Consider the following 17,774-nt stretch of genomic DNA (forward strand, 5'->3'; position numbering starts at 1 on the left):
TGCAAGGGTTTGTCAGCACAGACCTGAAAAATCCCTTTGAAGTTGGCAGAACACTGAGCAGTGTGATATCAATGCTGTTGAGTTTGCAGAAGATATATAGTGGGTTTTGCTCTTGCATTTTAGTAGTTTTGTCTGTAAAATTGGTCCTTTGTCACAGGTCTAAGATTAATTATTTCAGCTTCACTCCGAATACTCTAGGCAACTGTTTTTCCCCATTTTCAAGTGCCTCTAACTTGGCCTCTGCCCTCTTTGCTGTTCTAGCTGTTATATTTTGAGATAATTGCCATGTTCTGTTAGAAATAACCCAGGCTGAAACAAATTTATCTTTTAGTTGAATTGTAAAGTACTGCACAATTTTTGTAACATGGATTGGTAGCAAAACCTTAATTGAATTTCCTTGCTCGTGGTCTTGTGTCTGAAGATCTGGACTGCACAGCTCTGTTTCTCTGAGGTGGATTGGCAGGTAGTGCTCTTAGTTTCCATAAGGTTCAGTAAATAAATTTTAATGCAGATTTTATGGAATATTTATTAAATCCATCAGCATGTTTCACTGTATCAAAGACACTTTATTTAGATGAATAGGCATGTTTAAATCCCACATGCTTGTGAAGTGCATGACTGCCTGTCAAAGAACTGAGTTGTGTTTTAAAACAAAATGGATCTATTAAGTTTTCATTGGCTGTCAGTGTGTAATTGATGGGCTTCTGAAGGGGACAGCCTGTGGCTGCTTCCCTGGGCATTCACATTTGTTGGCAATACCTGAAAAAGCAGGGAGATGCACCTGTGTGAAGCGCAACAATGTCATTTTCTACCATAAAAAGTCAGAGGCAAATGAATTGCTTTGTGAGGTTTTCATTCTGGCTCTTCCCCTTGCACACTGGCTCATTAGTGCAGTGCCCTGCCTGGGGAAGGGAAGCCTTGCCCTGCTGCAGCTCTCCTGTCAGCAGAGTTTGACTGCTTCAGAAATAAAGGGAATTTATGCATTACTCCAGTCCCTGAAGGTGATAGAGGCTGGGCTGTTTACAGCCTTGTAAAGGGGACAAAGGCTCTGCATTAACGCTCTCTGACTACATTTTAATATGCCCTATTAAATAGTCTATATATTCTTTGAGCTGCAGAAATCTCCAAGGTTTCCTGACGTGTCTGCACTGACCAAAAAAGTCAAACTTTGCTTTTAGCAATTAGATTAATGGCATAAAGGTGTCCCATCATCCCTGTCCATCCATCTCTGTATCCCCCTAATTGTTTAACAAGTATTGTTGTGACAATTAATTTCAGCACCCTTATTTAAAATTATTTTTCTGCCTAGGAGATGCCAAAGGTTTCAGGGTGAACTGAATCTTTATCCTCTGGAATGTTCTTTTTAAACTTTAATATTTTTTCCAAGTAATGGTCATTTATATTATCTGTAAAATAAACCAGAAATTAACATTAAAATTAAATTAGTTGGCTTTCTGATGATCTGTTTGTTAATGTGTTCTTTGCATAAGATTTGATAAAGTCTGAGTAAAAATGTTGCCTTTTTAATAGTAAAGTTCAACCACAGGTGGAGAAGTTCTTCACTAAATACTGATTAGGTTGGTTTTCAAGGAATATTTGATTTTTCTGACCTTTGATGTCATTCTGATTTAATGTTACTTGAATTAAAATGTCATCTTTTTTTATAGTACCTAAAATAGACTTTATTAGTTTTCCTGAAAGCTATGTGCAGCTTTTCTTTGGCCCATTTAAATATTGAAAACAGCAGGATTTGAGATTTTTCTTCTAATCCTCAACTAATAGAGTTTAATGCTTTGTTTGGCCTACCTTGCACAGCCTAAGCAAAAGTTTTAAACAAGATTAAAAATATGACCTTATTAACCCATGACATCTAAAGATACAGAACAGGCCTGCAGAGACATCAGTCATTCCTTGGCCAGGAGAGCATTGGTGCCATTCCCAAACTACTCAGGATGTTCCAGAGGAAAACATTTTGGCAGCCCAGATTTTTTTTTTTTTTTCCTTTTTTTCTTTTGTGGTTTTGTGCCAGCACCTGGGAATAAGAAATTAAAAAGGAAAGAATCTAAGTTGAATATTCAGTCTTTGTGGCTGTGGAAAAGAAAAGTTTGAGTACTTCTGGAAATTTGAGGTGCAACCTGGCCAGGTTTCTAAAAAAAAAAATACAGTTTGGAAGAGCGATGGGATGTTGGTTTTGAGTGCTTCACCTCATTAGTCCCTGAGTAAAATGAGTGTCACCTTTTTGGGGCTTTTTGTGAGAAGTTAGAGTTGTTTGTAAGCTGCTGTTGGATGGGTGATTGATGAACATTCTCAGTTCCAGAAGAATAAAGTGTCTGATTGTCATGGAAAGTTTATGTCCAGTAAACATTACAAAACACAAAACACAGTGATACATCCACTGCTGTGTAATGGGATTCCTTGTTTACTGGGCAGGCTATAGGGCCATGGCAACAACACCAGAAATAGGAACTATGAGTATCCTTGTTGTAAAGATGATGATGGTTATCAGGCACTTTGTTAATTGCTGCAGGTTAACGTTTCTCTGTGTTCATTATCACTTAGTAGTGAGAGGATTAGCCAGGAGGTGTAAATGTGGAAGTTTGACTGAAATCTTTAATTAAAATAAGGTTTATCAGTATGGCAAGGAAGAGTCAGGTCAATGTGCACCTCATTGAGGCTTTGAGACAATTAATAGCAAGTGTTCCAGGGAAGACAGGATAAACAGAGTTTGCTTCTAAGCAATGCAGACTCCCTAAACTTCTCTTTTTCTAGTGATATTCTAAACCGAAGCAAAATGAGTGCTAGTTCCTTAAAAGTACTGATATCTTGCTTGGCTTTCATCATATCAGTTGCCCTTTTGATCTAAACAGGGCAAAATCTGGATACATGTTCATTAAGTTCAAGATCCAGCTGAAATTTGGAGGCAGAATAAAAGCCAGACAAATTGCTTACACTGACATTGATAAACACTTCCTGCTTTCATACCATTATTTACATTTTTTAATTATTAAACATGATTTTTAAAAGCTGAAAGTGGATGGTGGCTTTGCAACCACATGTACACTGCTGAAAAACAGAATATTTGTGCACCCTGCATCCTGGTTGTGGAATGGAGAGTTTGTCAAGACCTGGGGCTGTACAAGTTAGGAGGAGGGTGAAAAGCCCTTCGTTTTTTCTCTTTTACCCTGTCTCATCTATTTTCCTTAATTTGGTGCCTTTGGCCTTTCTTGGCTCACTGCCTTGTTCTCATCAGCAGTGCCACATCTCTGTAGCAAAAATGGGTAATTTTCAGGAATAAGGTGGTCTGTGGGTAGGTAAAGAAGTCTAGGAAAACATTGGATTTTCATCTGAGTATTGATTATTCCATTTTCTCTCTGCATCAAGCTTCTCTGACCTTCCTGTCCCTGCCCCAAACTTCTGAGGACCTGGGGTCAGTGAGGATGATGTTTTGGGATAATCACATTTATGTCTGGGCTGTGCCGCTGATTCAGAGCCATTCCCCACGCAGCAGAGTCACCCTGAACTCCAGGATTTGGTGTTGCTGCCCCTCTGCCAGAGCAGCACTGGCATTGCAGTCACAGCTGGGCATTGTGCAGGCAGATCCTTGGCATGGTGGTGTTTTCTTTCCACTGTCTTTTACAAAAGTTGCATTAATTTTTCATTTGATAGCCAAAATTCCCACTACTCCTGGATGTGTCTGCCTTGTTATTGAAGTAGTCCTTTTTTTTTTCCTGCGGTTCTTCTGCATTCTTGATTGGTGAATACACTTTCAGTTTCATTTTGGTTTTTGACTGTGAGTAATTATAGAAAGGATAAAGTGATAAAAAGCTTTTGCAATATGCTTAGTGAATTAACTCCATAAAATGATGTTTTCAAGCTGGGGTCTGTAAGCTGAAACTGTGAGTTACTATCTTTAAAAGGGTAAAAAAAGGAAATGCTGTTGATACTTCATAGTCCTTGGGACACTGTGCTGGAAAATGTTAGTTTTCAAAATGAAAAAAAAATTAAATGTTGATATAAATATTCCATAATCAAAGAGTCCTGTAAAGCAGTTCAGTGAAGATTAAAAGGCCACTTCGACAGTTTAGCTGGCTTTTTTTAGTAATTTCATGGCTAACTTGGTTTCCCTCAAAGTAGGGATTTTATGCAGATTACAGCGAGAAATTAATAATGTGAAAATTTTTATCACAGTCTTTGCAATTAAGTTACAGTTTACAGGCTCAGTGCTAGCAGTACTTTTAGGGTGCTAATTCCTGGTTATACCAAATGTTTGGTCATGATTTGGTTTGATTGCACTGTTTAGCATTGAAATTTCCCTGCTGTCAGATCTGACACCAAATGCAGCACAGGGGAGCAGAGGCAAAGGTTTGCACTGTCCTGCTCCAGCCTGTTGGGCTGGTTAATGTCACTGCAGTTCATCCCAAATGATAGTGCTCATTCCAAGTGGTTTTTTCTAGCCAAGGATAATTCTCTATACTTTGATTAATCCTTCACTGTTGTTTCACATCCAGACTGTTTCAATGTCTTGTGTCAGGTTGAGTGCTCTGCTATGGTTTGTTCTGCTAAGGCATCATTTTTGTGATTTAATTTTTTTGTGTTTTGAGGTTCTTTGGCCTCCTTTCATTTATTTCTGCTTTTAGTAATAACTCACCCTTTTTTCCTTTCTGTTTGTTTCCAGTGTATACTTTCCTAAAGAACTTTCACGTATGTTTAGTATTTTGCATTCAAATGAATCAAAATCTGTTTGATTCTGCAGAATGTCTTAGTCCCAGTCTAAGGCTGTAGTAAGTTTTTATTAAAGCATAATTAGACATTGATTTTTGGATGCAAATAGATGTTACTGCTTAAAATAGATGCAAATAGATGTTACTGCTTAAGTAGAAAAGTTTTGAGATATTTAAATAAGTCTATCTACAAAAGTCTTCAGTGACTGAAAGCACTTTAGGCAATACAGCTTTAATAGAATTTTTTCAAGTTCATGTTCTGTTTTAAAAAGATATTCTGCTTTTGTGGCTTATAAATGTAATGATGTGCCTTTTGTATTACAGGGAGAAGAAAATGAAAATTCAGGATATTAAAAACAATATTAAAGAAGCTATAGAGGTAAACTTAGGAGCTGTTGTTTTTTAACCATTCTGGGTGGCTATTCAGACACTCTCTGCAATATTTTACTTGTGTTTCTTTGCAGACAATAGTGACAGCAATGGGCAATTTGGCACCTCCAGTGGAACTAGCCAATCCAGAGAACCAGTTTCGAATCGACTACATCTTAAATTTAGCAAACCAGATAGACTTCGATTTCCCTCCGGTGAGTAACTCACAGGCAGCCATGCCTTGCTGCAAATGATTGTGTTTCACTGCCCTGTAGTAAACATTTCCCCAGAACAGTGAGCTGCTCTCTGGGAATTATTGCAGTAGGTGCCTTTGATGAGTGCTAATCGAATTTACAGCAACACAGCCAGAATATTCCAGCTGATCCTTCAGGAACATGGAGGCTCTTGCCTGCTTTTTGTGCTCTGGTGAAATAATTAACCACAGAGTCAAGATGGACAGTGCTGGGTGTAAAGTTTGGATATTGTTGGGAATAGCCCTGCCCAAAAGGAGTGGAGATACACACAGCACTCTCTGGTGATTATTAGCTGCTGTTTAATGGTGCTGATTTCTCTCTTCTGGAAGAGCAGTGCAGTTTTCTTGCTGATTCAGACTCTGTGCCAGCCAGGCTCTCTGCAGAGGCTCCACACACATGTCCCTGTCCCAGCCCTGGTTAATCATTCGAGGTGCCAGCAGTCCCAGAGTAAATGCATCAAGGATAATTATTTAGTTGATGATACAACTTTGTGCCCACTCACGGTGATTAATTTCTCCTGTATCTGAACCAGACTTGTAGCAGAAGCCCATGAAAATACAGTTTGCAAACAGTGAACACTTAAACACTGAGAAGATATTTTTGTTAATTGCCATGAAGTACCTTATACTTGCAGTAATGCAGGAGTGTTTCAAAACTTGTATTTCTCTCTCCATGCACTGTTCCAGGAGACTGAGAGGAGGAATTATGATGATGTATCAAAAATCATTATCTGTTTACACCAGAATTTTATGTCCAACGGTCCCAAATGCTTGAAATAAAAGTGCAAGTGTGAATTATAGTAAGATGTGGGAGAGTTTGCACCACAGCAATTCTTAATTCAGTTTGTAATTCTTGATATGTAAACATTATTGAACAAGCTGGTCTGTGAGACCAACAGCAGTTACCTTTTCCAAATGTTGATACCTTTTCCAAATGTTGCTGCTTCTAGGAATTTCTCTGCTTTGGTCAGTCTTTATCAAAAGAAAAATAACCAACCAAACAAACTCACATGCTTTGTGTACAAGGCAGAAGTCAGGTGACTTTAGCAGTTAATTGGAAATACTGCACTGTAATCCTCAAATCATTTTCAGTGTAACAGGCACAGACAGGTTGATGGAGGGGGATGTATGATTCTCTCTAGCACATTAAATGTAGTCATTGGCATTTTGTCTTAAAGCATACTAAATTTGAGATTTAGAGATTTTTAACTTCACACCTCTGTCATTTAAACATTTGTCAGAGGTATTCACAGAAATACTCCATCCCATCATGGATGATCTCTCCTGCTGGGGGCACAGAAAAATTCATGCTTTGAAGGTGATTTTAGGAGAATATTTGAGAGAGAAGACAGCGGTTCCTTGCTCCACCCTCTGTGTTTCGGCACTGGCTGGGTGCCCTCAGCTCTCCTGCTGCCATTGTTTGTGCTAGTTCAGGTTGTGATCTGTAACAATGCTGCAACAAGTTCTTGGGACCTACCTCGTACTGAAATACTGGATTTTCCTTGTATCTTCTATCTCAGAGGTCTTTTTATTCTTCCATTCAATTGGAGTGCAGTGATTTCTTTTAATTTTTCCCTTTTTTCCGCTGAAAGCAGGGTGTAATTATGTCACTTACAAGGTCCATAAATAATTCCAAGTTCAGTGAAGAGTCTTTCAGGTGTTGAGTGACACACAACTTCAGGAATAACAGTGCTCCAATAAAACTAGTTTTTCTTCTCTGAGCAAAGGTATTGTCTTAAATTTTTAAGCCCTGAGTCTACAGAGGTTTAGGTGTGTGCATAACTTTGACTGGTGGCTTACTTCATTGGCATGATTAACTATTTCATATGTAAATGTTTGTAGAGTTGAGGTTTTGAACTGGAGATGCATTAGCCACAGATGTTGAAGGACTCTTGTTGGCTCTCTCTGCCCTCAGTGATTATATAAGTTAATATATCTCTGATTTCTGAGTTTGTCTGAATGTAGACTGTAGTCCTTTGGTACCTGGAAAACTGAACCTGCATTTTAATTGCATGATTTAAATCAAGTTAAGATCTAGAGTGTCCCTAGATGCCAGCTCTCAGTGCATAGGAACAAAAATCACAATCCTTCAGTACCACTGTAAAAATAATTTTGATTTTGTTACAGATTAATTAAAAGTACTTTGAAGAAAGCAATAATTCTGTGGGAGCAGAAAGGACAGCCTTATGCTAGTTATGCTATAAATCTTAGGAAATCTCCATCATCTGCTTCCTCCTCCAGTGCACTGGGGGAAGAATTTCATAAACCTTTTCCTATACAGAGTCTTGATTGGGAAGGAGGGAGGTGAGTTTTTAGCAGTGCTAGCCCTGTGTAAAGCTGTCTGGTTTGAGGTGCAGAACTTGCTTTCTGCCTCTTGCATTTTCTCCATGGAGAATCACATTTCAGCTGTCTTGAGCACATACTTTCCTCAGTGTAGTATTTGATGCTCTTTTCTGCCCTAGGGAGAGCAGGAGGGTGGGGAGGAGGAGGAACACTCATGTCCCAAGGGGATGTTCTTTGAGGGCTGCAAGTTCTTAGGACTATACCCTTAAATACAGGGCTGCTCTGCTTCCCTTCAAATGCCCATTCTCCTTTCCCTAAACATTAATTTGGGTTGCTCTCCTGAAGAGAAAGCACTGACAGAGGCCAGCACAAGGATTTGGGATTTCTTCTCCAGTTACACAAGATCATCTTCATGAAGGAGCAGTTGAAATTAATTTTAAAGTAGAGGCCAAAATCTGTGTTTAAAATTCTCTGTGGAACAGGTGGAGCTGGAATGAAAGTCTCCTAACAGCAAGGTTCAGGGTGACGTGGAAGGCAGAATAAAGTCCGAAAGAATGCAGGAGCTCTACAGTGTGATAAATATTGGGATCTGGCTCTACATGTAAATTAGGATTCAAAGAGCAACTTTTGTATTCTGATATTCTAATTCTTTTCTTAGTCTGGGTCTCCATCTGTTTGCTTTGCAGTTTTTGACTTTCAGGAAGTGTGTGTCATTTGTGTAGACCATATTGTTTTGAATTAAAAAAACCTAAAAAACAACAGCTTGAGTTAAAAATAATGCTGGTACAGTGTAATGCTAGGTTAAACATCCCTTTAAAGCTGAAAATTTACTATGTTGGAGATTATTAATTCGGCACAGTTGGTATTAAGAAATTAAATTTTTGAATACAAGTAGAAGCATATGGAGAAAGGCAAAACATAGCACTGACTGGAAGGAATCCTGTCCACATAATCATGCTGGTATTTTAAAATATTGCAATTTCTAGTAGATCAGATCTATAGTTGAGGCTTCCAAATGGTATTTCCAATCATTATCGTCCTTTGATACATTTAGCTTAACACAACTGTATGTGTGTGTTTTCAGTGTCAGAAATCAGCATCAGAAGTAGTTTGAATAATTCAAACTCACTGTATATCTGTCTCAAATGTCAGGTGATGTTGGGTTAGCTGGGTTATAAAAGTGATATTTTTATTCCTGTTCTGCATACCAGACAGTGGTGAGGATATTTTCCTCATCCCCAGTAATAGTGGCCTTCTTCTCATCCCTTTCTTTTTGCTTTACTTTTAGAAGAGGGAAGGAAATGTTCCCATTTTATCAACATTTCACACTCCATGATCAACCCAATTGAACCAAGCTACCAAATAAAACCTATTTACTTTGGGTCACAGTCCATTTATAATTCTCTGGTTTTAATGAAATATTCAAAATAGCTGAGCAGGATTTACAGCTACCTATTTTTAATTTATCTGGTTTCAACTGAGGAAGATGTCTCTTGAAAATACCATACTATGTTCAGAAAAATTTAGAAAGTAGTAGAATCAGAGTATTAGGTATTGAAAGGCAAAATACCAGAGGAATAACTGCAGCCTGTGGCAGAAGAGATGCTGATGCTGTCTGCAGGTCTCTTGGTTTCACTTTAAGTTTTATTACACTGCTCCATTGTAGTTATTTTGAATCTCCCACTACCACAGCTGCTGAATGGTTTTATTATGGTTTTTGAGTGGTGTCCTTGAGCTTTCCCACACTCTGGCTTGAGCCTCAAAGGCAGCTCAGCATCCCCTGTGCCCACAGCCACCCCTTCCCTGTGCCACCCAGCCCAGCCAGACAAACCTCCTCTGGCTCCCCAGGGTCAATCAGAGCATTGAGCCAGCCCAGCTTAAAAATAACCCTGGTAACCCTTACTCCTTCTCTCTTCTATTTTGGGGAGATTATTTTTAACAGGGATCAGTTTTGAGGTCTGATTTACAACCTGGCAGTGGAGGTGGTGCTCAGTGGGATCCCTTAACCTGCAGCAGGGTCAGAATGGAGCTTTGGAGTCCCTAAAATGGTTCTGCCACCAAAATCCTCACGATGGTAATGAGATTATAGAGTCTCAGTGAGAAAAGATGTGAGCTGGGATCTCTTTGCTGCCAGAAGTGTTCCTTAATTATGTAGGCAACAGAACAAAATTATCTGTCCCTGTAGATAACCACCCTGATGGGTATAATGATAGATATATTATTATTCCTGTCTAAATACATCATGGCAGAAGAAGAGAGCTGTTCTGGTTTGACAGCATCACCAGCTTTATAAAGTAGTGACAAACATATTCACTGCAGTTGGGGGTGTTTCCCATGGGGATAGCTCAAATGTCACAGATTTTGGGGTGTGAAAGGAGGCAAAACATTTTCTTTGGTGAGGATACCCCTGGGAAAGGTGGGAGACTGAGCCTGATTGCTTGGGTGTCTGCATAATATTGTGTGCAGTTTGGATACTTAGCACAGACAGAAAATTAGGGCCTCCAGCTTTTTCTGTCCAGGTTTTTATGATTTTGAGCAAGACACCTCAATGTCCTATTTATCTTTTTTTAGTATCCTCTGTCTTACTATGTGTAGAAGAGTAATAAATACATATCTTCAAGATGCATCTTGAGGTGCAAAACTAGTAGAAAATGTGGATATGTGAAATATTTTTGCTACAAAAATGTTAATGCTGTTCAGAGAAAGGAGTGGGAAGTCTTACAGACAGTATCAAAGATGTGGTGCTAGATCCTCTGAAATAATCCTTACTTACTCTTTTTAAATCTCTGTTATCTTAGATACACAGAGCAGCTCCCTCTCAATGGGCTTCCAGATAATCCAATTGAGTTTACCTGGTCAGAGTTTAACAGGAACTTATGGAAAGCTGGTTTTCTTATCCTTTAATAGCAGAATAAATTCTTGAATACAGATTAATTAAAGAGTTCTTCTGAAGCCGTCTTCTAGTATAGGATCTATGAGGCAGGCAGCCACCTGATTTTATTTGTGTTTCTCATCATTGAAACACGTATAACTGTTAATGATTTGCAAATGAATCTCCTGAAATCTCTTGATTTTTGTCTGCATGGATAAATGCCTGATAGGAATGTTTTACTCTTCTGTGACTAGGAATATCTAGCAAATTTTGTTAGTGCTGTATTTTGTTAGTTTTTATTGGAAGTGTTTTGTTTGGGTTTTTTTCAGCCCTTCAAATTCTGCAGTGCTTTCACTGAGGTGTTCACATAATTCTGTTGAAATCCCACAAAGAATTTCCTTAAATTGGAGAATCTGCAGCCCAGGACTTGAGACAATAGGAATACATGTCTTTTTCTGTAGTCCAGTTGTTTTTATAATACAATCCCCCCTATATTTTACTTGATTACTAATTTATTTGATTAGTATTTGAAGTAAATGCTGATGCTTTGTTATGAACTTGTATTTTTATCCAGTAAATTCCCACCATACCAGACCATATTTACAGGTTCAGAAGTTCACGTGACTTAATTTCTCTTGCTACATCTTCTTTGTTTTCCTCTCAGAGCAGTCTTAAAGAACAAGGACAGATTAATCCAATTTATGTTGAAATACAAGAGCTGTCAGCTGAATTAAACAGGAAATAGGCATAATTTAATATGGAAATTCTTAAACATTTTCTGGTTTTAATCACAGTAAGAGACTATCACAAAATACTGGTGTATGCATAGATGAAATAAAATTATACCTGTGAGTCTCCCTGGTGTTACAGTGGATCCAGCCACAGCTCTGTTGTGCTCAGCTGCCTGTTTGGAGAATACATGACATTTCTTCAGTGTTCCAGCAAAATTTAAGATTTTTTTAAACTCCCAGGAAACAGAGTGTCTATTTACTCTTAAAAAGCAATGCCAGAAATTAAGCAGAATTTTCAGTTAATTTATTTTAAGTATATTTGAGCTTCAGTTTTTTGTGCAGAATTTATTGTGAGGCTGTGAACACTTCTATGAGTACAGATGCTGCTGCTTCAGGAAAGACTGGAAGAGGATTAGTGAGCTCTCCTTGGGATTTGTGTAAATTTAGAATAAGAACTATTTTATCTTACACCCTTTTCTGTTGGTGGAGGTTTCTGGCCAAAAGAGGCTTTTTGTTTCCAGTGTGAAAGGAAGCCGCAGAGTTTAGTGTGGTCCCATGTGTTTTGTTCTTGGCACCAGGTAAGGGAGTAAAGTCATTTGATTTGACTGTTCAAGATTACTATATATTCATTAAACAAAAAGCAGCTAATGATGTAGTATGAAAGACATTTTCCAAACCCTGATTTAAGGCTCAGAGGAAATTTCTCAGAGTTTTATTAAACCTTCTTTCTTAGACTGAAGGCTCCAAAAATAGCTGATGGTTGAACTGTCTCTGTCACCACTCTAAACTAGCCTGCAATGGGGTAGTATTCTCTGTGCCTTTTATGCTATCAGGAAGTTTGATCCATTGATGAATTACCTCTTTCTATGTATGACACTTTGAAGAAGCAGAGGAGCACTGATTATTTGTTTAAATTGCAGAGGAATTGTGACAATATGGAGAGCAGGCTTGCTGCTCTCACCCAAAGTGAATTTTCCTCCCTAATTAACATGAGGAGCTGTGTTGTGGTATCAACAGGTAAAGTTTCTGTGGCAATTAAACTTCTTGTGAAAGAACTAAAAGATAAATAGTTTGATATTATGTTAGTGAGGACTTCTAAGCAAAGGCACGTTGTAGCTTATGGGTATGGATTTGTGTGTTGGCACATTCCTCAAATGCTGTGGTGTTTTGAAACTCTTAACAAAGGGGAATAATGTGAGTTCAAACTTGACAGAAGTTTCTTAAATAGAATTCACTTTCCATTGGCCAGTCCTTGCAGCGACATCCAGTTCAATTTGTACTCCTAGAAGTTACCAAGCAGAAACACAGAATATTTCAGCATAATTCATCTTTTCCAAGCATGAAAAACTATTGATAATGAGACTAAATCCTTGCTGAAAATATTTCTGACTCAGTTATGGGAAGTGCTGAGTGCACTGGGCCTCTCCCAAAGAGTTTTGTGTTCAGCTCTGGACACGTGCCAGTAACTGGAGAGTATCTTCAACTATTTGTAGGTATGCGTTTCCTTTGTGATATCATCAGCGTATTTGCCCTAAAATAGCAAGCAATAATTAACACTTGTTCATACCAGCAGGAATGCAGATGTTTCCCTATTCAATCAAGTGGCTTATTAAACTGTCTGATTTGACAAATTTAACATGTTCTGGTATCCCTGCCCAAACTTGGGGAGGATGAAAAGATGCCATGAGTTCTGTTGCCTGAGTGCCCGTACAGTCAGGAGTGATGGCTGTGAGAAATAAATCAGTTTGGTGGGTACTTACCTATCCTGGTAGTGAGAAATAAATCACTTTGGTGGGTACTTACCTATCCTGGCAGGAGAGACCCAGCTGGTGCAGTTTTGTGGGAATGCTCTGTGCTGCCCTGCCCTGCCTTGCTGCAGTGCCTGCCCTGTGGAATGCAGCAGGAGGGGAGCAAAGCTCTGCTCTCCACCAGTGCTCAGTGCTGCCTTTAAAAGCTGCACACATTAGGAAGCAAAGTCCTCCAGGAGACAATTTTACAGTTAGAAGCTGGTTTGGTTTGACCTTTAATCATTAGATTTGTAAGTTGGTGACCTATTTAAAACTCTTATTATGAAATGTGCAGCTCCATGGGACAGTGAACTTTGCCCAGGAATTGAATCCCAGTTTTAACCACAACATTGTATAATGATTGTACACACCTTTTAGGAGGTAAGGTTTTTTTTTTTTTCAATGGCATTGACTTTTGGTGGAATTAGTAAATAAACTGTTCTGTTGAAGGATCCACCCTATATTATATTTTACAAAGAAAAGGTAATGTTGCATGTCCATGCTAAGTTTCCTGTGCATTTGGTGTCACAGTGGCATGGACTGTTCCAGTGTTCTTCCCTGCCAACATCCTAATGCCTATAAAACATTGCTTCATAAACATTGTTTTAAGTCTCTTGAGTATTTATGTATCTGGAGGGAACAAAGCCTTGTAGACAGTATGTCCAGTTACATTATTTCATTTTCTACTGGTATTTTATCCTTTTAGAATGCTTCTCAAAAGCAGATCTTGGTTCCTTTATTTTTTCCCTGGCCTAGAGTTTGCCTCTTGGGTATTATTTTTTTTAACTACTAAAGTGCTCAGCCCCCACGTTCTTTAACACTTTCTGTAGTTTAACTTTGAGCAAAACCACTATTTACCTGTTGCCACTTATTCAGCTTGCTAAAATTTTCCAATATAAGTAGGTTTTAAACTTGATTAGACTCTGCATTGCCCCTTTTCTAATCCAGAATTGTGTCAGTAAGATCTTTCTGGAACAAAGAACAATTTTCCAAGCATCCCTTCCACATTTCCACTGATGGGTTTTTTTTCCTCTAGAGGTCTGCAGAGATTCCTGTAAGTGAATGCAAGTGATTTACAAATGTTGCCTATTGACTCATTGTATTGGGAAGCTTTCAGTAGGTGGAGAAAGTGTCACCTCATAAATAAAACATTAATAATGAAACACATTTCACATAAATGTGGCTTTTTAACCATTGTGGTGTTATGGTATCATGAGACATGAGGTTTGCTCAGCAGCACCAAGTCCTGGTCCTTGATCTTTCAGTTATCTGAGCAGGACCAGAGCAGATTTCCCCAGCCAGAGGATTTTCCCAGGGGTTTTTATGGTTTCCCAGAAGTGGAGCCTGTTCCTGGGGATTGTGCCCGGAATTCCAGCTATGCCCAGCCTGAGCAGATTCAGTCAGGCCCTGTTTGTTCTCCTCAGATCTCTGTTACATTGACATTCCTTTCCTTGAGTGTTCTCCTCAAGGATTTCTCCCTCTTTAGGGTTTGTGAACGTTTTGGGACTTGTGAGGTTTGTTCAGGTGGTGAATAAATGCTCCAATCCTGACATGAAGCTCAGGAGGAATTCACTCCTCACCTTCCCTGGTGGTGCCATCCTGTCACCACTTCTGTTGACTTTTGTTGCTTTACACAGCTTCAGCTGTACTTTAAACAGGATCTTGGGTGTGTATTGTGACACTGCAGCATTTTATTTTTTTTAATGGAAAATTACATAATTTGGAATTTATTTCAGCTTTAAGTATGCATAGGGCAGGAAGGGATAAGATGATCATAGACTGCAAATACTCTGGATGATTTGGATCCTAACATTTAAATCCTATTGGTTGTGGAATGTCACCTCAAACCAAATTGTTATTTAGTATTTGTTCATTTTAGCTGTTTTGTTAGGAGTTCCATTTTCTGGTGCAAGAAAAACCTTTGTTGGTGCTGCTGTATAGAGTCTGTCATATTAGAATGTGCCAGCAAATCAATCAGTGTAGTGGAAGCAAGAACCAGACATGTAAGGACTTGTTTTCTGGCTATTTCTTCTCAGGAAGTTTTCCTGCTACTTTTGGTTAATTTGTTTCCTAACTCATTATTTTTAGAGCTCTCATACAAATTATACCTATTTAACTAAAAAAAAAAAAAAACCCAACCCTTTTGTAACTTGATTTTTTCTAGTGGCCTCTGAAGCCCCTGTTTTACCTAAATACATAACAAATCTTGTGGTTTTAGTTGCCTTCCCTGAGAGCAGCCCCAGGCTACATTCCATGACTCAAATGGGATGCTGAGGATTTCTTGTGTTATTCCTTTTCTTAAATATTATTTCAGAGCTGTGGTTAGTGTAGGTGTACTGGGGAGGAGGGAGAATCTGGGGTTTTTGCAGCCAGCTACTATGTCTTAATTCCAAAATCAGTCACTACAGTAAGGAGGTTTCCAATACAGCAGGGGATGAGCAAGGCTGGGTCTGACTCTGCTTGGGTGAAACCTTCCTGCCTCACAGCTGTGGGAGCTGGCTCTGCATAGTCCCAGCATGTGTGAAGATGTATTTCATGTGGCCTAAAGACAAAAAGTTGTGTATTAATGAAAAACCTTCATATTTGGCCGTCTCAATTCATGTAGTTCGCTTTTTAAAACTCAATTAATACAAACAAACAAGAAGAAAAAAGACCAAAAGTAACAGCAAAAACCCATCCCAAAAAACCCCACTGTGTCTTAGTGTAATGATCTGTTGCTCTTTGCTTGTTGTTGATCCTGATTTTGAAATCCCAATAAGAAGTTCAAAGAATGTGGAATTAAATTCTTTCTCCATCCCAGATGGACAATTAATAACTATACTGAGAAGATTGCTTGAGTATTGCTGGTTATAGTTCAGATCAGCAGGACAGGCATGAAGGCAGTTTTCAATATTTTATTGCTAATTTGGTCTTACAAGACACAAACACTGATCTTTATCCCATTCTTGTTATTCATGTATTTTCTTAGAAGTGAGAACTGCCCTTAGAACACAAGGAGGACTCTTGTAAACAAAATGTAACTGTTCTGGTAAACTAAACCCTATTACCAATGTGTTCATGCCGGGGCCAGGAACTGGTTTTATTCTTCACTCCATTTTAAGATCTGATTGCAGAAACTATTCCAAATGTAAGACATTATGGAGTTTGAAATGTCTTTGAAATAATTGCTTTACATCAGCTTTCCACCACAGTGTCATAGATGTAGTGAGAAACAGTAATGAGGAAGAGTTTTTGTGGCAGTTTTACTGTGCTGTGACTTTTCTTATTAAAACAATGACTTTTTTCACTTTATATCTATATTTTTTTGGTGATGAAGAATGTTTTACTGCTTTCTCTGTAAACTTATCATTGCCTAGTTATTTGTCCACTGAATCAACTGCTGTTTCATCAAAAAAATCTTGTACAATTGCTGATTCCATTTTTCAATTTCCCAGCTTTGTAGACGTAAGTTGAGTGAACCATATGATGTTCTGTATTGAACAACTGTTACTTTTCAAAACAAATATAAAAACATTCCCCAAAATGGGTTTGGTTCAGATACAGTGAGATTGCAGATAATTCCTCCTCTCTGCTTCACTTTCTCTTCCTTCTCCCTTTTCCTTTAGAAATATATTTTCCTCACCATGCTCTGATACAGTTGAAAGTGACTGACAGTCCCCCAACTGTCAAGAAATTATAAATCTTCAAAATTAAAGTATCCAATGAGCATAATTCCAGCAGTGGGAGACAGAAAACAGGACTAGAACGAAGATTTTGATTCATTTTCTATTTCCTTTAATAGCAAAAGCAAACAGTCAACAGTGCAATCTGCAAATACTAAAAATTAAGTAAAATCTTCTTACCTGCTTCTGAAAGAAATTTAACTGGTCTTTTTGTTCATGAACAGTTCATAAAAGCAGGGAACAAGCTGACATTGGTACCATATATAAACATCATAATCTCTTTAAAAGAAATCAGAACAGAATTTAGATGTGTATTTTGTGTTTGCTGTCGTTTTTGTGTATATGCAGCTAGGGAATCCTTAACAGCAATAAAAGGACAATCAAATTGCATGTGATGTGCTGCTTCCACCATCGGTATTTGTAATTGTGTGATCACAAAAACATACATGCGTCTTATACCTGCCAAGAAGAGGGTGCTCTGAAAATCAGCAGCACTAAATTTACTGTGAGATGCCTCTACATATCTTTAAGATACAATTTAAAGGATTTACTATTCTGCTAAAGTTCAGGTGTTAGTTAAGATTCTGGTAGGAATGGGAATTTTTCAAAAAACTCTTTTCAAAGGGAAATTTTGGAATGTGTCCCCTTTCTTTGTACTACATTGATAGTAAAGGAATGCGAGAGACTGATATCCCAAGAGATGGAGGAACCTTGAAGCAGCAAAAATAACACATTTTTCTTCTTTAAAATAATTCTTCTGTAAAGAAAAAGGGTGTGGAGACACAGAATAAATACGACAACTATTTTAAAGGTCTTTCACTGGTCTGGATGAAAAAAAAAAATTATTTGCCACTTAAAACCAGAATGAAGGTATTTAACCCAAAACACTTCAAAGCTCTGCGAGATAGCCAAGGAGCAGCCATGGCTGTTGATGGGAGGAATGCTCACAGTGGTGTCTGTGTGTATTTTACTCACCAGGCTGCTGCTGTTCTTTCTGAGTCTGTTCAGAGCTCTTGGACTGGTGGCCAGCAGTTCAATCCCGTGTTGCACACGCAGCCAAAGTGCATCTTTCATCTGCAGAATGAAAAGGGCTTTT

At 38.4% G+C, this 17,774-nt stretch overlaps 1 protein-coding gene across 2 annotated transcripts in view; it reads left to right on the forward strand.

Annotated features, from left to right (window-relative positions):
• The window catches only part of GNAS (GNAS complex locus), a 127,788-nt gene that overhangs the window by 75,851 nt on the left and 34,163 nt on the right, over window positions 1-17,774 (forward strand). For both annotated transcript variants that reach the window (XM_054274401.1, XM_054274402.1), the window contains exons 3-4: window positions 5,046-5,100; window positions 5,186-5,305. In XM_054274401.1, the coding sequence (XP_054130376.1) occupies window positions 5,046-5,100; window positions 5,186-5,305 (175 nt within the window). The remainder of the gene's footprint in view (window positions 1-5,045; window positions 5,101-5,185; window positions 5,306-17,774) is intronic.

This window comes from Melozone crissalis, unplaced genomic scaffold (assembly GCF_028551555.1).
Source record: "Melozone crissalis strain CALT ecotype California unplaced genomic scaffold, PUWL_Pcris_2 ptg000017l_1, whole genome shotgun sequence".
In the NCBI taxonomy this organism is placed as follows: Eukaryota; Metazoa; Chordata; class Aves; order Passeriformes; family Passerellidae; genus Melozone; species Melozone crissalis.